General features: G+C 40.1%; 1 protein-coding gene across 8 annotated transcripts in view; it reads right to left on the bottom strand.

The window, feature by feature from the left end:
* NFATC3 (nuclear factor of activated T cells 3) overlaps positions 1–26454 on the bottom strand; it is a 150047-nt gene that overhangs the window by 56931 nt on the left and 66662 nt on the right. For all 8 annotated transcript variants that reach the window (XM_012437341.2, XM_012437342.2, XM_012437343.2 and 5 more), the window contains exons 4-8: positions 24403–24602; positions 17299–17471; positions 10541–10681; positions 3109–3164; positions 831–957 (exon numbers count right to left, since the gene is read on the bottom strand). In XM_012437341.2, coding sequence (XP_012292764.1) covers positions 831–957; positions 3109–3164; positions 10541–10681; positions 17299–17471; positions 24403–24602 — 697 coding nt within the window. The remainder of the gene's footprint in view (positions 1–830; positions 958–3108; positions 3165–10540; positions 10682–17298; positions 17472–24402; positions 24603–26454) is intronic.

The raw sequence follows: 26454 nt of genomic DNA, 5'->3' as shown, positions 1-26454 counted from the left end.
GCCTCCCAAAGTGCTGGGATTACAAGTGTGAGCCACTGCGCTTGGCAGGTACACTACAATTTTTTATTATTACATACTCTGGTGACTAGCACAGTGCCTAGAACAGAGAAGGCCTCTATACATATTTGTTCTCTAAGTATGTCACTATCAGCATGAAACACCACCTAATATTTATGTGTCACAATCAAGAACTGGAAAGTTATAGTACTTGAATGGCTGCAAAAAGAGGCATGGAAGCCTCCTGTGTTAGGCTGTATCTACAAAATCAGGAACTCTGGCATCAAGTTTATACCCCTTATAGCCCACAGTATGGTGCAGTTGCTATGTGCCAAATGAAAATCTAACAAAATCAAGTTGAATGATCAAGAATAAAATAGAAAAATATTTAAAATATATTAAAAATTTAAAAAGGAAAATCTAACAAGGGTTTTCTTCATGTGATTGGGAATGGGTGAGATGAAGACACTATGAACTGGGCACACTGCCTTTTTACAGTGCTAAGAGTACAAAGAGAGTTCATGACTCAGGAGCACACACATACAAACACCTGCCCTTCTGTAATGCTGGGAATTATTGATAAAAATTCTTCTGAAAAAAAGACTTTAAACCTACAGTCTGTCTTCTAATTTCCCCATAATAAATCATTACAAAATAACAACTGAGAGCATATCTAATATGTAAAGTCAACATAAACTTTAGATTGGGCATCTGTTGGTGTTTTCATTGTTTATACGCACTCTACCTTAAACATTCTAATATAGGATTCATTGAATAGCTTTTTATTCATCATGAAAGGAAGCTCTATAGTAAATCATCACGACTCCTCGTACCTGGTGTGTAAGTAAAACGTTGAGACTGGCTTTTTTTCCTCTTGCCATTGCAAAGATAAAAGTGCACCTGCACTGCAGCTGTAACTGCTGGGTTATGATATGGAGGAACTTCAAGGACAATGTGAGCCTAAGGATGGAAAGCAAGATTATGTTACACTCAGAACTAAAAATGAAATGCACCTGCTAAACACATCACAACTCATAAGTCTTAACTACAAGGCTCTCCCATAATAGATAATTATGCACATCAGCTAGTCATATAAGTCATCTGGAGATTTACTATAGGGACACTTCAGTCTTGAAAGAGATAGGCCCTTTAATTAATAAAAGAGAAATTGCTTTTTACTCACCCAATTGGGTTTCTGGCTGTAGCAGAAGTAAAAAGTCTTACATACTATGTAGAGAGATATTTTGCTCTACCAAATATTACATGTTACCATGTATCTTAACAGTATATTCATTCTGGTTTTTAATTAGGTTTAATGATTCCCAAGTTGCATTATAGTTTAGATTTCTTATCTTAAATTTTACATTCAAAATGTTCTAAACTACAGCCAGGTGCAGTAGCTCACACCTGTAATCCCAGCACTTTGGGGGAGGCTGAGGCCGGCAGATCACTTGAGGTCAGGAGTTTGAGACCAGCCTGGCCAACATGTTGAAACCCCATCCCAACTAAAAATACAAAAATTAGCCAGGCATGGTCACACGCCTGTAATCCCAGCTACTCAGGAGTCTGAGGCAGGAGAATCACTTGAACCCGGGAGGCAGAGGCTGCAGTGAGCCAAAACTGCATCACTAAACTCTAGCCTGAGCAACAGAGCTAGGCTATATCTAAAAAAAAAAAAAATGGCCAGGCGCAGTGGCTCACGCCTATAATCCCAGCACCTTGGGAGGCCAAGGTGGGTGGATCATCGGGTCAGGAGATCGAGGCCATCCTGGCCAACATGGTGAAACCCTGTCTCTATATTAAAAAAAAAAAAAAAAAAATTAGGCCAGGCACGGTGTCTCACGCCTATAATCCCAGCACTTTGGGAGGCTGAGGTGGGCGGATCACGAGGTCAGGAGATCGAGACCATCCTGACCAACATGGTGAAACCCCATCTCTACTAAAAATACAAAAATTAGCTGGGCGTGGTGGCGCACGCCTGTAGTCCCTGCTATTCAGGAGGCTGAGGCAGAAGAATTGCTTGAATCCGGGAGGCGGAGGTTGCAGTGAGCCGAGATTGCACCACTGCACTCCAGCCCGGCACCCGGCGATGGAACGAGACTGTCTAAAAAAAAAAAAAATTAATTAATTAAACAAACAAAACAACCCAAAATGTTTTAAACTGGTATTAAACAAAATTTGTATCTATATCAAAAATAATTTTACAAAACCAAGGTGAAAATGTTAGCCCCAAACCAAATGCAATTCTCAACCTAATTGCTCTAGATCTTTGGAAAGCATTGTAGAAAGTGGTATTCCCTATCCCAGAAAATACTCTGTCTCTATTCCAAGCAAGTCCAAAGCTTTCAATGTAGAATCCTAGAAGTCTTAACTAAGTAGCTGAGGAGCAAAAAATAGTGTGTTAAGTACACAATTCTTTAAGGACTTGTCTTGCTACTATCTTTTTTCCAGTACATATGTTCTTTCTCTTTTTTATTTCTCTGTGAAGGCCTATACATACGTTCTTTATTGAATCTGTTTTTATTCCTGAGTTCAGAGAAATTATGATAATTTCAATAAGAACCTTCTGATGATCTTCTTTCTAGTTTCTCCTTCCCTATACACAGTAAGGAGAAAAAAGACACTAACTGGTTATCTTTTCTAAACTTTAATTTAATTTAATACTAAGTAAGTATCTTACTTCCAAACCTCTAGAAATTTTACTTTTTTAGACAAGGTCTCAGTCTGTCACCCAGGCTGGAGTGTAGTGGTATGATCATGGCTCATTGCAGCCTTGACCTCCCAGGCTCAGGTGATCCTCCCACCTCAGCCTTCCAAGTAGCTGGGACTACAGGCACACGTCACTACACATGGCTAATTTTTTTTGTATTTTTTGTAGAGACAGAGTTTTACTATATTGCTCAGGCTTGTCTTGAACTCCTGGGCTCAAACAATCCTCCTGCCTCAGCCTCCCAAAGTGCTGGGATTATAGGCATGAGCCCCTGTGCCCAGGCTAATTTTACTTTTTTATTAATCAGTATACAAAAGACTCATCCATACCATAAAGCAACATTATTCAATTTTCTATTCGGTGTCTTAAGTATTTCTTAAAAATTAAGGTAAATTTCTTACCCCTTGACATTTTTCCCTGATTATTTTCCCTTCTACCTCCCACTGAGGTCGTCCATCTATTGAAAGAAAGAGTTTACAGTTAAAAGCAATTTATATCAGAAAGCATACAGACAAAATCTAACGCATGTAGTATCACAAATTTATTAGCAAAGGGGATCTTTTTTTCACTGACTTCCATTATGAAAATAAAATGTGAAATGTGTACAAACAAGGAAAAAATAAGGAGAAAGATCTTGAGCTGCCCAGGTTAGCAGATCCCACAGAGTTCATTCTAACCATCTACCCAAGTAATGTTTAAAAGCCCTCTGAGAGCACCCCCATCAAGTGGTGGCCAACTTTTGCTTGTGTATCTAAAATGATAGGAAACTCACTTCCTCACCAGGTAACTCACTCCATCTTGTATAATAATTGCTGCTAGAAAGCTCCTCATGCTAAATGAAATGTCTCTTTACATATCCAACAACTGGTCTAAATACTATTACTTGCAGTCACAAAATAAAAGCTTGATTGCTTGTCTGTGAGATCATATTTCAGATGTTCAAAAGCAGTTACGTCTGCTTGTGTCTCCTCTCCCACTGGCTAGCATCTCCAGTTCTGCGCCCATCCCTTACACAATATTTTAGACTTCATGGTCTCTGTTTAAACATGCTCCTCCAAATTCACCAGGCCCAGGACTTAACAGCCTATGTGAGAAATGGCCAAGCATGGTACAGAATGACTGAGGCTGTCACCACCATACATGGAATTACTGTGTCTGTTAATGAAAGCTTTCTTGGGGTGCAGGGGGAAGCTTTCTTGGGAGCACCATATGCTGACCCTCACACTAAGTATGTGACCAACTGTCTATACATTTCCTACTGCCATGTTCCCACACTGTGCACTTATGCAGCTGAGTTGTTTTTTTTCTCCCAACCCTTTGGAACATTTCTTACTCCCAGCAGGGAGATTTCATTTTGTTGGATTACTCGACTTGTCAAAATATTTTTTAGATATTGATGGTCCTAAAAAATGTTTCCTAAGCTTTCCAGATTTTTGTCACCTGAAGGGGCCAACACATTTTCTGTCTCTTTATCCCAAGTGAACTACTCACTTGGAGACAGCCTTGTCTGCTACTAAAACTCTCTGACTGATATACAATTATTCCAAAGCATTCTTTTTGTATCACAGGCATTCACCCAGTGACTAAGCCACACACTGCTTGCATCACTTCTTCGTCTGGTCTGTAAAGTTATCAAGAGAGATTTCATCAAACACTTTCCAGGTTGTAACCATCATTTTCCAGTCCAGCAACTAGACAATGGCTACTTCTGGTGCACAAGAGATACTACAGACAAGTGCTACACCTACTTAGAATTATAGCTCAGTTTAGCAATCATGTACTGGATCCTTATGTGCCAGACACTTTGTGTTACTGAGATGACTGAAACCGGGTACCCTGCTTTCAGCCTATGGATGAAAGGCAAATGCAAACAGTTCATTATAAAAAAATGTGGTGGGTACAATAATTAATAAAGGTGCACTCTGGATAAACCAAGAACACAGGAGCAGGGTCTTTAACCTAATCTTGGGGAGGGTAGTGAGACAAGGAAGGCTTCCTGGAAGAGCTCTTGAACTGAGACTTAACATGAGATAGAACTCATAATGTGGGGAAAGGGTAATTATAGGCAGAAGAGACAGCATGAGCAAAGGCAAGATGACAAGAACCCCTAAGATAAAGAGATCTATAAGTAGCTATGATATTATATAAAGTACGAGGCAGGGAGCAGTAAGAAAGAGGGTTGGAAAGACTGGCAGCAGATTATGGCCTGAATGTCATAATAAGGAGCCTAGAAAATGAAGGGGATCATTGAAGGTGTTTTTAAAATGGGAGTTACATGTTTACAACTGCAATCTCCTCTAAAGCTGGTAACTACCACCATTTAACATGATTCGATTTCAATCAAAAGCTCTTAAATGTGAAGCTCCGAGTCAAATAAACGAATTCAATAATACCTATTAATTGTACTCAGGCACAGATGAATTTTTACAGTGGAAAGGAAGGGACAGCTCTGAGACACCATCTCTTCCTCATGCTCCTTATTCACCTGAAACGTGACATCTACAGAAAGGCATTCCTTGATGACTTGATATAAACAGTTCACAATTCAGTTTCTATTACTTCATAGCAGTTTTGTCTGGAATAATCTTGTTTATTTATTTGTTTATAGGTGCTTCCCTACCAGAATATAAGCTCAATCAGAGCAGGCAACCTGAAGGTTGTATTCAACATTACATCTCTAATGCCTAGACTACTGTCTATATCACAAAGCACTGCTGCATAAATAATTGATGTATTAATAAATTATGAAACAGAACTGATGTTTTATGAAGACAGATAGGGTATGGGTCAGGGTTGAAGGTAAATGAATTTTAAAGGAGAAGAAGACAGACAGCCACATAGTTTCCAGCTCAAAGAGAAGATGCTGATATTATTATTATTATTTTGAGATGGAGTTTCACTCTTGTTTCCCAGGCTAGAGTACAGTGGTGTGATCTCGGCTCACTGAAACCTCTGCCTCCTGGGTTCAAGCAATCTTCTGCCTCAGCCTCCCGAATAGCTGGGATTACAGGCACCTGCCACCACACCCAGCTAAGTTTTTGTATTTTTAGTACAGACGGGGTTTTACCATGTTGGCCAGGCTGGTCTTGAACTCCTGACCTCAGATGATCCACCTGCCTAAACCTCCCAAAGTGCTGGGATTAAAGGTATGAGCCACTGCACCCAACCCTGATGTATTATTAATCAAGTTAAGAAATTCAGAGAGGGCCGGGCGCGGTGGCTCAGGCCTATAATCCCAGCACTTTGGGAGGCTGAGGCGGGTGGATCACAAGGTCAAGAGATTGAGACCATCCTGGTCAACAAGGTGAAACCCCGTCTCTACTAAAAATACAAAAATTAGCTGGGCACGGTGGTGCGCGCTGTAGTCCCAGCTACTCGGGAGGCTGAGGCAGGAGAACTGCTTGAACCCAGGAGGCGGAGGTTGCGGTGAGCCGAGATCGCGCCATTGCACTCCAGCCTGGGTAACAGCAGCGAAACTCCGTCTCAAAAAAAAAAAAAAAGAAATTCAGAGAGATAAACTAGTTTGTGAAGTCAGATTTGTTTTCGTATTTTAAGTATCAGTGAAACATTTATAAACCAATATCCAGTGGGTACTTTAACGTTCAGGTTAAAGTTTAAGAGAAACATGTTGCTGCAGAGAGGTATTTGGGAGCTAATAAAATTTCTCAAAAAGGAGGAAGATGATGAGAAGAAAAATGAATATAAAACCTTAGAAAACATCTATATTTAAGAGCCAGAAAAACTCGCATAAAAAGACGAACAGTAATAAAGATGTGTGAGAACCGGGTAAGAACGATTACACAAAGCAAAGGGGGAAAAGTGTTAAGAAGGAGAGTAAGTAGCTAGCTGTAAAGTTTTTAGGCAGTTATGACTTCAATGAAGTGAAAGACAAAAGATTAAAGAGTAGCAGGTAAGGAAACTAAAGCAAATGACACTACTTTTTTTGAGAGGGTGGATGCTAAACAGTAGAGAAATGAAACAAAAGCTAAAGAGGATGACAGAGTTAAGAGAAAGGGAATGTTTAGGATGAGAAGACATAAACATAATTAAACTCCAAGAAGGAGAATCCAGTAGAAAAAGAGAAATCATAAAAGAGAGGTGATGGAGGCACTGTATAGACTTTAAGACTTCAGCTTTAAAAAGATAAAATAGAGAAAACAGATTAAAATTTTGATTAAGAAAAAACATAGGCGTGATGGCTCACGCCTGTAATCCCAACACTTTGGGAAGCCGAGGCAGGCGAACTGCCTGAGCTCAGGAGTTTGAGCCCAGCCTGGGCAACACGGTGAAACCCCATCTCTACTAAAACACAAAAAAAATTAGCCTGGCCTGGCAGTGTGTGCCTATAGTCCCAGCTACTTGGGAGGCTGAGGCAGGAGAACTGCAAGAACCCGGGAGGCAGAGGCTGCCGTGAGCCAAGATTGCACCACTGCACTCCAACCTGGGTGACAGAGCAAGACTTTGTCTCAAAAACAAAAAGAAAAAACATAATAAACCAAAGAAAATGAAAAGTTAAATACAGAAATCAGTGAAACAGAAAGGTACACTGAAAGGTTTGATAAAGCCAAGAACTATGGAAAGACTGGTTAAAAATCCAGAAATGGCATAAATAAATAGCAGGAATAAAAAAAGTGGGGGGATATAACTCCAGATGCAAAAACAGAATACTGTGAGCTCATTAATGTCCATAAATTTGAAAATGTAGGGGAAAGGAATAAAGTCCTAGAAAAATATATATGACCAAGCCAGGCGCAGTGGCTCACGCCTATAATCCAAGCTCTTTCGGAGGCCAACGCGGGTAGATCACTGGAGATCAGGAGTTTGAGACCAGCCTGGCCAATATGGCGAAACCCTGTCTCTACTAAAAAAAAAATACAAAAATTAGTCGGGCGTAGTGGCAGGCACATGTAATCCCATGCTACTTGGAAGACTGAGGCAGGGGAATTGTTTGAACCCGGGAGGCAGAGGTTGTCTAAGATTGCACCACTGCACTCCAGCCTGGGCAACAAAAGCAAAACTCTGTCTCAAAAAAAAAAAAATAAAAGACAAATATACATGATCAAACTCAAGAAGAAACATATTGACTAGTCCTATAACCACAAATAGAAATACATCACAAGTAAGTTAATGGCTCCCCACAAAAACAGTCCCCTCTCCAGAAGGTTCTGGAGGTAAGCTCTGTCACATGCACAAGGGAACATGAAAGTACCCAACGCAGACACTGTTAAAGAATGAAAAAAGGTGAGGTAGTTTCCCCAATTCACTCTGATATCCGGAATATATAAAGAATTCCTACAAGTCACTAAAAAAATTTTAAATGATCCAATGGAGAAAACAGGCAAAGACACAAATAGTTACTGCACAGCAAATGAAATACGAATGGTCCATAACAACAACCTCAATAGCTAACAGGGAAATTCAAATCTAAAGTTCAAGGTACCATTTCACTCCTACTGGATTAACAAAATTTAAGAATTTTAATATTCTTGCCTATGTCTACCAGATGTAGCAATGCCAAAACTGGACAATATCCAAATATCCAGTAAGAGAAAGGATAATAAATTGTGGTACATTCGTACAATGAAAAATTTTATAGTAGTGAAAGTAAAAGGTCTTCAGTTACACGGATCAGTCTTAAAACATTAAGACCTCTGAAAATACAATTTTTCAAAGAATACAGGCAATATCATACAAAGTCCAAAAACAGAAAAAAAAAAGACATTGAATATTTAGGTTGTTTCCATTTTTTGGCAATTACAAATAGTTTTATATGGTTGAAAAGCAAAGGTTAATTCGAGTGAGGGTCCCATTTGGGAAGAGGGACCCAGAGGCCTCCAAAGGTAAATGTATTTCTTAAACTTGGTAGTAGGTATATTTGTTATATTATATTATTCTTATAAAAATAAGTGTTTTGGTGGGTGCTGGTGGCTCACATCTGTAATCCCAGAACTTTGGGAGGTTGAGGCGGGTGGATCACGAGGTCAGGAATTCAAGACCAGCCTGGTCAACCTGATGAAATCCCGTCTCTACTAAAAACACAAAAATTAGTGGGGCGTGGTGGTGGGAGCCTGAGGCAGAGAATTACCTGAATCCGGAGGCGGAGTTGCAGTGAGCTGAGATCTAGCCACTGCACTCCAGCCTGGCAACAGAGCGAGAGACTGTCTCAAAAAAAAAAAAAAAAGTGTTTTATGGCCAGCATGTAGATCCTAGCACTTTGGGAGGCTGAGGTGGGCAGATCACTTGAGGTCAGGAGTTCAACACCAGCCTAGCCAACATGGCGAAACCCTATCTCTACCAAAAATACAAAAATTAGCCAGGTGGGGTGGCGCGTGCCTGATACCAACTACTTGGGAGGTTGAGGCAGGAGAATCGCTTTAACCTGGGAGGTAGATGTTGCAGTGAGCCAAGATTGTGCCACTGCACTCCAGCCAAGGCAACAGAGCAAGACTCTCTAAAAATATATATATATATTTCATAAGTTTTAAATGTTTTTAAAACTGAGAGGAAATAATTGATGGAAAACTGTTTTAAATATGCACAAGGGATAAAATCAAACACCCTCACAAACACTGAATTCTTCTACTTTAAAAATAATTTTGGTATAATTCACATACTATAAAATCCATCCTTTTAAAGTATAAAACTCAGAGGTTTTGGGGATATTCACAGAGTAGTACAACCATTACCACAATCTAATTCCAGAACATTTCCATCACCCCAAAAGGAAACCCAGCTCCCATCAACAGTCACTCACCATTGACACCCTCCTCCAACCAACCACTAATCTACTTTTTGTCTCTGGATTGCTTATACTGTACATTTTATGTAAATGGAATCATATACTATGTGTCCTTTTGTGCTGGCTTCCTTCACTTGGCCTATTTTCAGGGTTTATCCATGTGTAGCATGTAGGAGTACTTCATTAATGTTTTTTGGTTTTTTTTTTTTTTTTGGAGACGGAGTTTCGCTCTTGTTGCCCAGGCTGGAGTGCAATGACACCATCTCGGCTCACCGAAACCTCCGCTTCCTAGGTTCAAGCGATTCTCCTGTTTCAGCCTCCTGAGTAGCTGGGATTACAAGCATCCGCCACCATGCCAGGCTAATTTTGTATTTTTTACTAGAGACGGGGTTTCTCCATGTTGGTCAGGCTGGTCTCGAACTCCAGACCTCAGGTGATCCACCCGCCTCAGCCTTCCAAAGAGCTGGGATTACAGGCGTGAGCCACTGCGCCCAGCCTTCATTAATTTTTATGACCAAATAATATTCCAGTGTATGGATATATCACATTTTGTTTATCCATTCACCATTTGGTGAGCATTTTTAGGTTGTTTCCATTTTTTGGCAATTGTAAATAAAGTTGCTATAAATATCTATCTCTAAAGTTTATGTATGGACATGTATTTCTAACTCTTTCAAGTATACACCTAGGAGTAGAGTTGCTGGGGGATCTCTACTTTTAAGACATCTTAAATTATTATTATTATATTATTATTATTTAGAAACAAGATCTCACTCTGTTCCCCAGGCTGAGGAGTGAAGTGGCACAATCAGAGCTCACTGTAACCCAGAATTTCTGAGCTCAAGTGATCCTCCTGCCTCAGCCTCCTGAGTAGATGGAACTACAGGCATGTGCCACCATGCCCAGTTCCTTAAAGATAATTTAACATTTATATGAAAATTTAATAAATGTTTGGTTTAAAATAAAATCTGGTGCAAAATGGTACCTGTAGCTTTATTAAAACTACTTTGTAACTTTTGTTACTGAAAAATCTAAATAATTTATTTTACCCTTTGCCCCTTAGTTTGAAGTCAATCAACTCATATATTATTTACCTTGTCCTTTTTCCAGAAAAATGATTTTGGATTCTGGAAGAAAATTAGATCCAGTCACAATCATTTCATGACCTCCATTTACAGAACAACTGTTGATACTGTACTTCTCAATATGAGGAAGTTCTTGAGCAGATCGCTGGGCTGTTTTGAATTTTTTTTTAAGAGTTGAGAAAAAACAAAATATTAGTTAAAAAACTTTCATACATAAATAAACTCAAGCTACAAAAAGAAAATAAAGAAAAGCAAATTTTGGGATTAATTCATTTAGGCTTTTAAAATTCAAGACAATGGTAACAAAACTCACTAAAAGAACTAAGTTGTTTATAAAACAAAATAGATATATTAGATTTATGTGATTTCTAAGTATATTTATTTATTTAAGACAGGGTCTCACACTGTTGCCCAAACTGGAGCACAGTGGCACGATCATCGCTCCCTGCAGCCTCCCAAGTAGCTGGGACTACAGGTGCATGCCACTATGCCCAGCTAATTTTTTTTTTTTAAATAGCAATATAGTCTCACTTTGTTGCCAAGCCTGGTCTCAAACTCCTGGCCTCAGCCAACCTCCTGCCTTGACCTCCCAAAGTGCTGGGATTACAGGCATGAGCCACCACACCCAGCCAATCATTTTCTTAGATTACGACTATTAAGAAACTAATAAAAATTAATATCTTCAACTTCATGCTGACTACAACACATTTACCTCATCTGTTTTTCTCTTTTTTGCTTAAATGTTTAATATATTTCTTCCATGCAACTATCTGTTAAAATCTGTAAATCTAGTATAATTACAAAAAGCATCTAACTCCAAAGATATATAATTATATTGTGTGCAAAGGAGAGAAGACAAGTTCTAAAAGAACTACTTCTAGACAAACACCAAGTAAGCCTTTCTTTTTAAATTCATTTGTATTATTTATTTATTTATTTTTGAGATGGAGTCTTGCTCTGTCACCCAGGCTGGAGTGCAATGGTGTCATCTCGGCTCAGTGCAACCTCCACCTCCTGGATTCAAGCGATTTTCCTGCCTCAGCCTCCTGAGTAGCTGGGATTACAGGCGCCTGCCACCACGCCTGGCTAATGTTTTGTATTTTTAGTAGAGACAGGGTTTCACTACGTTGGCCAGGCTGGTCTCGAACTCCTGACCTCGTGATCCGCCTGCCTCCCAAAGTGCTGGGATTACAAGTGTGAGCCACCATGCTTGGCCTGTATTTTTATTTTTTTAGAGACAGAGTCTTGCTCTGTTGCCCAGGTTATTGCCCAGTGGCATGAGCACAACTCACTGCAGCATCAAACTCCTGGGCTCAGCAATCCTCCCACCTCAGCCTCCCAAGTGGCTGGGACCACAGGCCATGTGCCACTACGCCCAGCCAATTTTTAAAATTTTATTTTTGTAGAGACAGGGTCTCACTTTGTTGCCCAGGCTGTTCTCAAACTCCTGGGCTCAAGTGATCCTCCCGCCTTGGCCTCCTAAAGTGCTGGGATTATAGGTGTGAGCCACTGCACCCTGGTACTTACATTATCAACTTTCATAATTAGTGTTTATAGTGCCACCTTTCTCTGATAATGACCGGTTCCAAGTTGCTACATTTTCTGGAAATCCTATTTCTGGCTTTTCTTTCTTTTAATTGCTTGAGTTTCAAACTATAAATTATATTTCTTTTTATTATGTAGGTTCTGTAATGGCTGTTTTTGTTTGTTTTCAGAAAGGGTCATGTGCTGTCACCCAGGCTGGAGTACAGTGGTGTGATCACAGCTCTGCAGTCTCAATCTTCTGAGCTCAAGTCATTCTCAGATCTCACCCTCCCCAGGAGCTGGGACTATAGAAATGCATCACCATAACCAACTTGACAATTTTTTTTTTTTTTTTGTAGAGACAGGGTCTTATTATGTTGCCCAGGCTGGTCTCGAACTCCTGACCTAAAGCAGTCCTCCTGGACATAAGCAATACTCCTGACTAGGCCTCCCAAAGAGCTGGGATTACAGGTGTGAGTCATGCCTGGCCTCTAATAAATTTTTCTTGCCAAATACCTAGATACCTAGGTTTCTCTGAATTAAAACAAATTTTAAAGGTGTTGGTTATATCTCTTCAATACTTTTATTTGGAAAACAGGTCCACTTTTATTCCAAGTGTGTAGATGAGAAAACTGGTGGGCTTGAGAATCAGCTGTGTTTTGTTTGGCTAGCAGAGCATTTTAAGGAAATTTAAAATTTATTGCTGTTAGGAAAGCATGCATTCCCAGTTCACAACAGCTATCAATTATTTAATACCTAATCACAAAAGTACATACATTGGGACCCTGGCCTCATTCAAAGAGAGTGTTATCACAGAAGATGCGTATGTGGGCTGGACGTGATGGCTCACACCTGTAATCCCAGGACTTTGTGGAGGCAGAGGCGGGCGGATCATGAGGTCAGTTCTAGACCAGCCTGATCAACATGGTGAAACCCCGTCCCTACTAAAAATACAAAAATTATCTGGGTGTGGTGGCATATGCCTGTAATCCCAGCTACTCAGGAGGCCGAGGCAGGAGAATAGTTTGAACCCAGGAGGCGGAAGATGCAGTGAGCTGAGATCGCACTACTGCACTCTAGTCTGGGTGACAGGGCAAGACTCTGTCTCAAATAAAAAAAAACACACAAAAGACAATGCACATACAGCCAGGCGCAGTGGCTCACACCTGTAATCTCAGCACTTTGGGAGGCAGAGGCAGGTGGATCACCTAAAGTCAGGAGTTCAAGACCAGCCTAACCAACATGGTAAAACCCCATCTTTACTAAAAATACAAAAATTAGTTTGATGTGGTGGTGCATGTCTGTAATCCCAGCTACTTGGGAGGCTGAGGCAGGAGAAACGCTTGAACCCAGGAGGCGGAGGTTACAGTAAACCAAGATCACGCCAACACACTCTGGCCTAGTCAATAGAATAAGACTCCATCTCAAAAAAAAAAAAAAAAAGATAGTTATGTGATTTAGGATCAACTATTACTTGGGATATACCAAGCACCAACCTAAATCTCAGAAAATACACGTCTCTACTGTTCTAAATAGGTCACAAAGAAGGGGCCTGAAAACAAAGACTGATTACAGGTACTTTCTACGTAACAGCAAAAGTGTGTTCAGGCTGGGCGCGGTGGCTCACACCTGTAATCTCAATACTTTGAGAGGCCAAGGCTGGTGATCACCTGAGGTCAGGAGTTCAAGACCAGCCTGGCCAACATGGTGAAACCCCATCTCTACTGAAAAATACAAAAATTAGCTGGGTGTGGCGGGTGCCTGTAATCCCAGCTACTCAACAGGCTGAGGTAGGGAGAATTGTTCAAACCCAGGAGGCAGAGGTTGCAGTAAGCCAAGATTGTGCCACTGCACTCCAGCCTGGTGTCAGAGTGAGACTCCATCTCAAAAAAAAAAAAAGTGTGTTTAACAGATGGCACAAACATGCCAAAAAACTACTCCTGTGGTAAAAATAATATTTTTGAAGAATATTTTCTAACAGAAGAAAATGCCTGTGATAGCATAAGTGAAAACTGCAAAACAAGATATAAAACTATATCAAATAAGCCCAATTAAAAAACGCTGTGTATGCGGGTGTTTACAAAAAAACATACAAGGCTCACACCTGTAATCCTACCACTTCAGGAGTCTGAGGTGGGAAGATTACTTGAGGTTAGGAGTTCGAGACCAGTGTGACCAACATGATGAAACCCCATCTCTACTAAAAATACAAAAATCAGCTGGGCATGGTGGTGGGCACCGTAATTCCAGCTACTTGGGAGGCTGAGGCACAAGAATTGCTTAAACCTGGGAGGCAGAGGTTCCAGGAAGCTGAGAATGTGCCACTGCACTCCAGCCTGGATCACACAGTGAGACTCTGTCCCTCCCCCACAAAAAAAAGAGACAGAAAAGGTAAACAGTAACTATGAATAGTAATATTACAAAATAATTTAATATTATACTATTCTTAGTACCATTTTGTGTTTTCTACATCCTCAATAATCACACATTAAATCAATTAATTTTTTTATTAATTTTTGAGACAAAGTCTCACTCTGATGCCCGGGCAGGAGTGCAATGGATCACCTGAGGTCAGGTGGATTAGGTGATCCTTATCTCAGGTGATCCACCCGCCTAGGCCTCCCAAAGTGCTGGGATTACAGCTTGAGCCATGGCACCTGACCATTTTTATTTTCTAAAAAAGAAAAAAATTAAGAATCATTTTAGTGTAACCATCTCAAAAACTCAAACTACTCTATGAACTTATTTACATTACTTTGCCAGTCTGGCATGGTGGCTTACGCCTGTAATCCCAGAACTTTGAGAGGCCAAGGTGGGCAGATCACTTGAGTCTTGGAGTTCAAGATCAACCTGGGCAACATGAGGAAAAATGCAAAAATTAGCCAGTTGTGGTTGCTTGTGCCTGTAGTCCCAGCTACTTGGAAGGCTGAGGTGGGAGGATTGCTTAAACTTGGGAGGTGGAGGTTGCAGTGAACTGAAATCATGCCACTGCACTCCAGCCTGGGAGACAGAGTGAGACCCTATCTCAAATAAATGAACGAATGAATGAATAACTTTGCTTTAAAAATAAAGTTATCAGTTGGGCACGCTGGCTCACCCCTGTAATACCAACACTTTGGGAGGCTGAGGAGGGCAGATCACCTGAGGTCAGGAGTTAGAGACCAGGCTGACTAACATGGAGAAACTCCATCTCTACTAAAAATACAAAAAGCTAGCCAGGCATGGTGGCACATGCCTATAATCCCAGCTACTCAGGAGGCTGAGGCAGGAGAATCACTTGAACCTAGAAGGTAGAGGCTGTGGTGAGCCAAGATCATGCCATTGCACTCCAACCTGGGCAACCAGCAAAACTCTGTATAAAAAGAAAAAAAAAAATAGAGTTATCTAAGCTTATATGAGCATAGAACCCTCTGGCAGGATAATTAAGAAGCTGGCAATGGTAGCCGTTTCTAAGAAAAAGAACTGGCTGACTTGGAAATTTACCTTGTACTCTATATTCTTTTTGAATTTGGTAGCATATTATCTATTTTGCCCATTAAAAAATTAATATAGGGTGAATGTGGTAGCTCATGCCTATAATCTCAGCACTTTGGGAGGCCGAGATGGGAGGATCATTTGTGCCCAGGAGTTTGAGACCAGCTTGAGAAACACGGTGAGACCCTATCTCTACAAAGAATATTTTTTTTAATTTTAAAAATTAATACAAAAGCTAGTTCTACAGTTAATTCACCACAGATTTACTCAGTGATTCCCACAGTCAACTGGCAAATGATAAAGTATCACTCCAATTCAGCAAACAGCAAAAGAAAGCATGAAAGGTTTTATAAGCAGATGTGTCCTCAAATTAAGAATACAGGGCCAGGTGCAGTGGCTCAGGCCTGTAATCTCAGCACTTTGGAAGGCCAAGGCGGGCAGATCATGAGGCCAGGAGTTCGAGACCAGCCTCGTCAACATGGTGAAACCCCTTCTCTACTAAAAATACAAAAATTAGCTGGGTATGGTAGCATGCACCTGTAATCCCAGCTACTCAGAAGGATGAGGCAGGAGAATCGTTTGACCCCAGGAGGTGGAGGTTGCTGTGAGCCGAGATAGTGCCATATATATATATAATATATATATTATATATATATAAGCTGGGTGCGATGGCTCACACCTGTATTCCCAATCCCAGAACTTTGGGAGGCTGAGGTGGGCAGATCACTTCAGGTCAGAAGTTCGAGACCAGGGTGGCCAACACGGTGAAACCCAGTCTCTACTAAAAATACAAAAATTAGCCAGGTGTGGTGGCATACCCCTGTAGTCCCAGCTACTTGGGAGGCTGAGGCAGAGAATCGCCTCAACCGTGGAAGTGGAGGTTGCAGTGAGCCAAGATTGAACCATCGCACTCCAGCCTAGGCAACAGAATTGAGACTCCATCTCAAAAAAAAACCCAACCCCCTCACCCCAAAAAAAGAATACATATGGTTAACAAAAATAAAATAATGTAATATAATTAAAAGAGTACTAAGGAAACCTGTGTTCTAGGCAGCACAGCTCTATCACCAAAAAGCAAATAACCTTGAATGAGTACTAGAGATACTCATGCCTCAGTTTCCTCCTATGCAAATAAACATGGAATCAGAATATTCTAAATTATAACCTAAAGATCTAAGTACTAGTCTCAATATTTCAAGTCATACTAGCTAACCTGCCCAAGATCCACAGTTCCCCAAGACTGAGTAGACGTCAGGTTCCAGGATCATTTCTTGTATCTTGCCTTTGTATATGTTAGGAACAAACATTCACTGTCTCAATCAGATGTTTTGAATAATCTTAACAAAAGCTCTGTTAAGTCTTATTTAGCTAAAGTATCAGCTTGCAGAGATAAGCACCTTCTAGCAAGAAGGTTGACATTTTAATGAAACAAAGACTACCAAGTGATACTTAAATCATAGCTTCATGATTTGGTCCTCAGATGGCATCAACTCACCATTCTCATTTACATATAAGAAAACTCTGGTCAAGATAGTGTGTCTATAGTTCACAAAGCTACCTACTAAAACTATCATGAGAAACCATTTTCTAATTCCAAGATCGGTACTCTTCTACCCAAAAGTGTTAGCTCATTTCCAAATGAGAAAATCAAACCAGCAACCCAGACCGTATACCCCAGTTTACACTTCAGATGCATATATTACATTATAAGCAAAAACAGAAAATAAATTATAAACAAGATCTTAAAACATCATCACAAGCTCACTTACAGCACTCAACAGGTATAGAAGCTATCTGCAGAGAAAGAACTTTTCCACTGGGTTGTGGGATGTGTACACGGAACACAAGTCGTACTCTAGTATTCTTTCTGCCAATATCAGTTTCTCCTTTTCGAAGTTCTATATCTGAATTGCGGAGTTTCAAAATACCTGCACAGTCAATACTAAAGAGAAAAATATAAAAATTTGTTTATTGATAATTGTGGTTCTAAACAACTCAACTACATAGAAATTGTTCATTTGTCAGAAAAAGACTACCCAAAATAAGGTCAAAAAAGAAAGATATGTATGATGGCTATTCTTTGCTAAACTGAAGTTTAGGTATTAAAAATATTTTTATATGATAAACGTGCAAAATTAAGTATGGTAGACTGTCTGCAAAGTTAACAATTCCTCTTCATTCCTGTACTCGCATGCCTCTCCTCCTGCCATTAAGAGGTAGAGTATCTATGCCTACTCTCTGCTCTCCTTGAGAGCTGGCCTATGACTTGCTTTGACAAATGAAATGTGGCCAAATGACAGTATGCAAGTTATGAGCCTAGTACTGAAGAAGGCTGGTAACTTCCACTTTTGCTGTCTTGGAGTCCTGAGTAAGGAGCCCAACTAGCATGGTGGAGAGAAAGGCTGAGACAATCCCTAACCACTCTAGCCACCCTAGACATTTTGGATGTTCAATCCCAGCTGAGCTCCCACTAAATCCAGGTATTTGAGTGATCCCCAGCTGGCACCATGTGAATGGACCAACTGAGCTGAGTCAACCCAAAGAATCACGCAAAATAATAAAGAGTTATTACTATAAGCCATTAAATTTTCCGAGTGTCAGAACTAGACAGCTGAAATAAAGAAAAAAAGACTAATTCTATACATGTAACTAGGTCAGAACAACAAATAATTCACCAATAGCATATTTAAACTTTTATAGTGATGTATTTATTAATAAAAACAATCCATCAGGCTAAAATTCTTGAATTTCTACTGAATGCACATATAAGGTTAAGGTTCTGCATTTAAGGTATAATGTTTCATCATCTGCTAACTTCATTACTAAATATGACACACTACTGTGGCAGGAAAAAACAGAAGTTACAAAATATCTTTGTTACTCACATATTGGAAGAATAAAGCAAATGGATAACTACCTCATAGATACTCTACCTCATAAAGCAAATGGATAACTAATTATGATCAAATATACTAGTCAACCTTGTTAACAAGGCATTCCTTGTTATCGGTCCTTTTACTGGATCTACCAACAGTTCCAACCCTAATACTTATTGCATAGAGGCTGCAGAAGTCACTTTGAAGGACAATATATTACAGAACTAGAATATCGAGACAGGAACTGGCAGGGCAAGGTGGCTCAAGCCTGTAATCCCAGCACTTTGGGAGGCCGAGACAGGCAGATCACCTGAGGTCCAAGATCAGCCTGGGCAACACAGTGAAACCCTGTCTATACTAAAATAGAAAAATTAGCTGGGCATAGTGGCAGGTGCCTGTAGTCCCAGCTACTCAGGGGACTAAGGCAGGAGAATTGCTTGAGCCCAGGAGGCAGAGGCTGCAGTGAGCCAAGATTGTACCACTGTACTCCAGCCTGGGCAACAGAGTAAGACTGCCTCCACACACACACAAAAAAAAGACAAGAACCAGTAAAGCAGAAGAAAGAATCCCAAAAGGAATTAAGCCACTCAAAATTTTTCTTCAGAAAGACACAGGAAAAGAAATTTTTAAAAAATGGAATGATTTTGAAAATTAAAAAAGCATTTGCCATTTAGAGATAACAAATGATATAACTGATATTGAACAACTGCACTTTAGCTCAAAGCAGTATTGATCAAGTTGTATCAAATTAGTGATTATCATGCTAACATGCCAACATGGGTCTTCAGGGGAAACAGCAGAGATGATCTGTGTTATCAATAATGGGCAAAGGCATTCTAGCAGCAAGCTAAGTTTCTAACAGAAGTGAAATAACAGTACCAGAAAGTACATGTGAAAACTTTTTTTTTTCTAAGACACAGTCTTGCTCTGAGACAGAGTCCTATAGGCTGGGGTACAGTGGCGCGATTTCAGCTCACTGCAACCTCTGCCTCCCAGGTTCAAGCAATTCTCCTGCCTCAGCCTCCTGAGTAGCTAGGATTACAGGCGTGCACCACCACATCTGGCTAATTTTTGTATTTTTAGTAGAGACGGGGTTTCATCATGTTGGCTAGGCTTGTCTCGAACTCCTGACCTCGTGATCTGCCCACCTCGGCCTCCCAAAGTACTAGGATTATAGGCGTGAGCCACCGTGCCTGGACTGAAAACTCTTAAATGCAAAAAAAAAAAAAAAAAAAAAAAGCAAACAAAACAAAAAAGAAAAAAACTCTTATGTAGCAATGAAGATTAAGTATTAAATCACCTTTAAAACTACATTTTAAATCAAGGTGTAGCACTGCTACAACCATATTAATCCAGTGTTAAAAAACAGAGAGCAAATAGCTAAGGTAATAAGTACTGGCATCCTATATTTAAAGCATCTTGTAGAATAGCTCTGTGGCTTATGGATTAGTATAATTGTCTCAAAAAAAAAAAAAAAAAGGAGAGTCTTACATATCCAAGAGAGATTAGGCTTGACATAACCAAGCCTGTGGTTTAGCAGGCAAAACCAAGAGAACATCTACCAATCTTTCCACACCTTATTGCCTTAAGAGAACAATAAAAACACTTAATACATACTTAAGGCTCAGTTATGCATAAATTATTTTGAACCATGGTCTTATCTATCATCTGGAAATTTTATACCTACCATTATCTGAAACTATATTATATTCAACCATTGTACTGAATAATACAGTTGCATTCAACAAGCTACTAGGATACTAGTTAATTCTAGCAATTAGCTGCTGAGTAAACAGGCTTGTTCATCATTAGCTATCCGGTTATCTAAAGTACCTGAAAAGGTTTCTTAGGTTTAATAATATCCTAGTTACCCCTTACTTAATCCTTTCTCCAATATATATAACCCTTGCATCCTACAGAACTCCTGTTCCACTATCTACCAGTACAAAGCAGACAGAATGGCCAAGAAGTTTCAGGTATGTGTGTGGCAGTGCTGCAGGGGGAGGACTAGCTGATGTTACTAGCCATATTGGTATTTCTGCAGCTTTGCCCTCTCTGGTCTAATCCACACAAACAGTATATGCCAGATCAGGCTGAGGAGGGGACATAATTATTACTGTTACCCTTGTTCCATGTGCTAGTAAATGGGAGATGATGGAGGAGACAGGTAAATTCAGAACCTACTGCTCCAATTCTTTCATATTATTTGGGATGTGAGCCTTTCCCAATTCCTCAAGAATTTTTCATAGAAATTAATGTACTCTTTTCTCTTTATTTACTGGTTTATATATTATTTTCAGAAACGATGAGGCATTTTACAATTAAATATAAATAAAGCCAAGAAAAAAGAAATAAATTTTAAAACACCATAGGAAGTAAACTCCAAGTCTAGGGCTGTACAAATTACTATTAATTACTGTAAATGAGCTTGACTACGAAGTTCCTGGAAGCCAAGACAAAAAGTAAATGTGATAAAGTTGTTATAGGCCGCTTGTTGTCTGCTAAAGCAAAATCTACCATGCCATCAGGAAACATTAACTTTTTTCCTTTTAGTTGAAAGGACTGTGGTTGTGTGTACATACACACATGCATTCAATAATGATCAACATAAGAGAAAATGTCTTTAATAGCAGTTTTTCAGATTGTGAAGTACGGTTATGGCTATTTCTCATACTGTCCCTCAAGCCAAGTTAAGAAACAGAATAAACTTGTGATTTTTCTATTTAACTTGACTTAAATATAGTGCTTTGAAGATCCAGAGGAATGAAGCAAATATGAACTGCAAACTATCATCTAGGGATCAATTTCCTGAGTTTTTGGAAAAAGATAGTTCAAAGATGATTTTTAAATTTCCCTCTACAGCTAACTAGTCACATATCACATGCTTCTGATGCTATATAAAGAAGTAAGATACAAGAACAAAAGGAAAGAAGCCTACTTATATTCTCATTCAGAGGTTGGCCATCTTACCTTATTTGAAAATGTGTCCAATAGGATGCCTAGTATCAATATTTTTCTCAAGAAAAGAGTTTTGCTTGAGTATCAAGTACAGGCTGAGATTCCAAAGTTCTTTCTTCATTATAGAACACAAATTTTTAAGTCCAGGTGCAGAGGCTCTTATCTGTAATCCCAGCAGTTTAGGAGGCTAAGGCAGGTGGCTTGCATGAGGCCAGGAGCTTGAGACCAGCCTGGTACATGGCAAAACTCTGTCTCTACTAAAAATATAAAAATTAGTCAGGAATGGTGGTGCACATGTGTAATCTCAGCTACTTGGGTGTCTGAGGGACGAAAATCACTTAAGCCTGGGAGGCAGAGGTTGTAGTGAACTGAGATCGTGCCACTGCATTCCAGCCTGGGCAACAGAGTGAGACTGTCTAAAAAAAAAAAAAAAAATGTTTAAAAGTAGAGATTATCAGCTAGCTGCCTGCCTTTGCCATGAAAAAAACTCTGTCGTAGCCCCTATGCAATGATTTCCTGGATTGGATTCTTGAGTACTGGCCATTTGAATCAAAGCAGGCAAAAATAAGATTTTATTTAAATTTGTATTAACTTTTCTTTTCTGGTAGTAAGTAACAGAATAAGGTTTTGTTTTGTTTTGTTTTTGTTGTTTTTTTTTTTGAGACTAAGTCTCATTCTGTTGCCCAGCCTGGAGTGCAGTGGCGCAATCTCGGGTCACCGCATGCTCTGCCTCCTGAATTCAAGTGATTCTCAAGCCTCAGCCTCTGGAGTAGCTGGGACTACATGTGGACCACTATGCCCAGCTAATTTTTCTATTGTTTAGTAGAGTCAGGGTTTCACAATGTTGGCCAGGCTGGTCTCAAACTCCTGACTTCAAGTGATCCCTCCAGAATAAGTTATTTATTGAGGCAATTCTTATTTTATCTAATAGAAGCATATCACTTTCTATGGCTTCAGGAGGTATATTCAGCTCATCTAAAATTTATTTAAATATAAATTTAAATGAAGAGAGTTCAAGACTGAAATCTCTGCTTTTTTTTTCTGAGTCGGAGTTTCGCTCTTGTTGCCCAGGCTGGAGTGCAATGGCACAATCTCAGCTCACTGCAGCCTCTGCCTCCTGGGTTCAAGCAATTCTCCTGCCTCAGCCTCCAGAGAAGCTGGGATTACCAGGTGCCCACCACGATGCCTGGCTAATTTTTTGTATTTGTAGCAGAGATGGAGTTTCACCATCTTGGCCAGGCTGGTCTCAAACTCCTGGCCTCAAGTAGTCCTCCCCGCTTGGCCTCCCAAAGTGCTGGGGTTACAGGTGTGAGCCACTGTGCCCAGCTGAAATCTGATTTTTTTATAGAACTGTTCTTGCAACAGCCTTGGATGGATGTTATTCCCGCCTTAAGAAAGGTCTGTAGTGTAGTTTGAAACAACATCTGTAATAAAACTCAATCTAAGTTTCCCATGCCTGGTTGTGCCTACTACTTATTAATAGGTGCCTACTCAATATCCTTTCTTTTCTTCTTCCTTAGAAATACACCCCTACATTGTTTGTATTTTTGTTTGTTGTTTTTAAAGACAGGCTCTCACTCTATTGCCCATGTTGGAGTGCTGTGGCACTCTTGATTAACTGCAACCTCTGCCTCTCAGACTCAAGTGATCCTCCCACCTTGGTCTCCCAAGTAACTACAACTACCAACAGGCGCCACCACACCGGGCTAACTTTTGCATTTTTAGTAGAGACAGGGTTTCGTCATTTGGCTAGGCTGGTCTCAAACTCCTGAGCTCAGGTGATCTGCCTGCCTCGGCCTCCCAAAGTGCTGGGATTACAGGCATGAGCCACCGCGTTCAGCCTCCCTACACTATTTGAAGTGACAACGTATTCTGGTAAACATAACCATGTGCTCCTTAATATGAGCATGATCAATGAGATGCAGAGTTGTTAAGTAGATTTTAGGAAAAGGCTCTTAAAAGAGGATTCGACACTAATGGAATTTCCCTTTTTTTTTTTTGAGACAGAGTTTTTGCTCTGTGGCCAGGTGACAGGCTGGAGTGCAGTGGCACAATCTCAGCTCACTGCAACCTCTGCCTCCCGGGTTCAAGCAATTCTCCTGCCTCAGCCTCCTGAGTAGCTGGGACTACAGGCGCACGCCACCACGCCCAGCTAAATTCTTGTATTTTTAGTAGAGATGGGGTTTTGCCATGTTGGCCAGGATGGTCTTGATCTCTTGACCTTGTGATCCGCCCGCCTTGGCCTCCAAAGTGCTGAGATTACAGGCTTGAGCCACTGCGCCAAGCCCCAGAATTTCCCTTTCAACCTTCCTCCACCCCTTTCTCCTTATTATCCCTTCTGGAAATACGGATGTCATAGCTAGAGCTCCAGCAGCACTTTAGATCATAAGGTAATCTTTAGGATGGAAACCACATGCTAAAGATGGCAGAGAAGAAAAAACTTGGTTGGGGTCCTAATAACTTATGCGCTACTGTGCTAGCCCTACAACATCTGTATATTTATTTTATGTGATAAAACACTAAACCTCTAAACACTATACCTCTAACTGTATATCAGGTTTCTATTACAGACAACTATATATAATCCTAACTAATCCTTTTGTATCAAACTCTATTGGATTCTCATTCAGAAGTTTGCCACCTCATCTTATTTGGAAATGGGTCAAATGGGATGCCTGGAGGTAAAGTCAAAAGTTTTCCTTAAGGAAATGAAACAATCATAACTGTATCATAATTGTTTATTTATTTTCTACCCTATTAGACTGTGAGTCATTTGATGAAAGTCCAGATACAGCATTTACATCCCTATCACCTAGGATAATGGCTTGGCTGGTAGTATATGGTACGATAACATTTACCAAATTGAATTTTCCTTCTGGAAATATGCTACCACTCTTAGCATATGTACTAAATGCACACATTATTTACATAATGTCATTTAGAACAATATTTTATATTTATATTCAAAAATATATTTACTTTTTTTCTGACAGTTATAGAGAAAAAAGAACTGCCCATTTTAGGTATATTTCAAAATACCTGGCTGACATATTATTTTCAGGAAGAAGCGGAATTTCCAGAACTTTTGTACTGGCAATTATTATCTCTTGGCTTGCAGTAGCAACTGTCTTCCCAGTGATTCGATGCACCTGGTAAAATGCATGAGGTCGTAAATATCGATCATCTGCTGTCCCAATAAACATTTGTAGATTTATTGGCTTTTCGTTATAGCCCAGGAGCTAATCAGGAAGAAGAAACACAGAAAAGCACAATTCATCATCCATGCATTTAACAATAAGCCAACAATAGTAAATCTATTATATACTATTGATACACAAAATGTTATTTCAAAAAATACAATCAAAAGTAACCAGTGAGCAGCCCTACAAATTTCCAAATTAGTTTAAGAGATGAAACACTGGAATATGTTACATAAAGGGATTTTAAGATAAATATCTAGATCGACCAAAATTGTACAAAGTTTTCTGATGCTGCTGTAGAAAACACACCAAAATACTGATTCTGTACTCTGAGCAACATTACCCATTCAGACTAGACCATTAACCATTCAGATTTGGGTACATGGGAAGGTCCTCTAAAAGACTGTTAAATCAGAGGCACTTTGTTTTAGTAGAAAGGGTCTGAAAACCCCTATTCCATATATTATAAACTTACAATTTTAACTGACTTAACAGGCCTGGACTACTTGACTTTCCTTAGTATCCCTTCACTACTGCTAAGGTCAACTATATTAGACTGACATGGGAGAGCTGCTGGAAGCAAAAACAGTGATCCTAAGAAAGGAGGCAAGTAAAATAAATAGAACCTGAAGATGTATACAAATAACATCTAAGGAGACATGGATGGCTGCGTAGCACTGACTTGACCCATCTTCTTGCAGATAACAAGTATAAACTGGAACAAATATAAAGAATGACCTGCTGGGCACGGTGGCTCACACCTGTAATCCCAGTACTTTGGGAGGCCGAGGTGGGTGGATCACGAGGTCAGGAGATGGAGACCATCCTGGCTAACATGGTGAAACCTTGTCTCTACTAAAAATATAAAAAATTAGCTGGTTAGCTGGGTATGGTGGCACACACCTGTAGTCCCAGCTACTCAGGAGGCTGAGGCAGGAGAATCGCTTGAACTTGAGAGACGGAGGTTGCAGTGAACCCAGAATACACCACTGCACTCCAGCCTGGGCGACAGAGCGAGACTCCATCTCCAAAAAAAAAAGAATGGCCTGATGGAGAGCAACCAAAAACAAGCAGATACTGGAGGCAAGTTGAAACATATTCATTTTAACCTATGTGCTATTACAAAGGGCATGTTTCCTGTTTTTATGGCTTTTAACCTGAGAAAAAGCCACAGTGCATGCCTTACAGACCAGCTAAAACTCCCATAAAAAACCCTACAGCCCAAATTCAGGGCTTCAAAGAACCAAGAACATTTAGCACCAAGGGTCACTTAAAAAAAAGAGAACCAAGAACAAAATCTGGGACAACCACAGCCTCTGGAAAGTGATAAGGAAATCCCAGAAAGGAGACAGAGGCAGGGAGCTCCAAACTATACATATAAACTCTGCCCAAACCTTTCTTTGGTTGACCTCTAACCATGCTCAAACAGGACAGACCCCAAGGCTAAAAAAACTGAAATGAGATTTTGAGCTGCCACCAACCACAGGGAGACAAGTTTCCCAGGCTGACTCCAACCAAGTTAAATGCCTACTTAAACAAACAATTTCAACAATCTTCAGAAGGGTGGGAGGGAGAGAGAGTGACTGAGAAAGGAAGGGGGGGGGTAAAGAGAAAGAGAAAGATAGAGAAAAAAGAGAGAGAGAGGGAGTGTGTGTGTGTGTGTGTGCCTTTTGTTTTCGATGCCTTTGTTTCTTTTTTATTGCCTAATTGCTCTGGCTAGGATTTCTAGCATAAGGCTGAATCGCAGTAGTGAAGGCAGGCATTCTTGTCTTGTTCCTGACATTAGAAGGCTTTCAATCTTTCACCATTAAGTATGATGTCAGCTGTGGATTTTTCAGGAATGCCCTTGATCATGCTAAGTTCCCCTCTATTCCTACTTTGCTGTTTTCTT

This window comes from Aotus nancymaae, unplaced genomic scaffold, assembly GCF_030222135.1.
Source record: "Aotus nancymaae isolate 86718 unplaced genomic scaffold, 86718_ANA_hifiasm-v0.15.2.pri h1tg000030l, whole genome shotgun sequence".
NCBI lineage: Eukaryota > Metazoa > Chordata > Mammalia > Primates > Aotidae > Aotus > Aotus nancymaae.
Note: the sequence above shows the minus strand (reverse complement) of the source record. Positions and strands in the feature narration are given on the sequence as shown.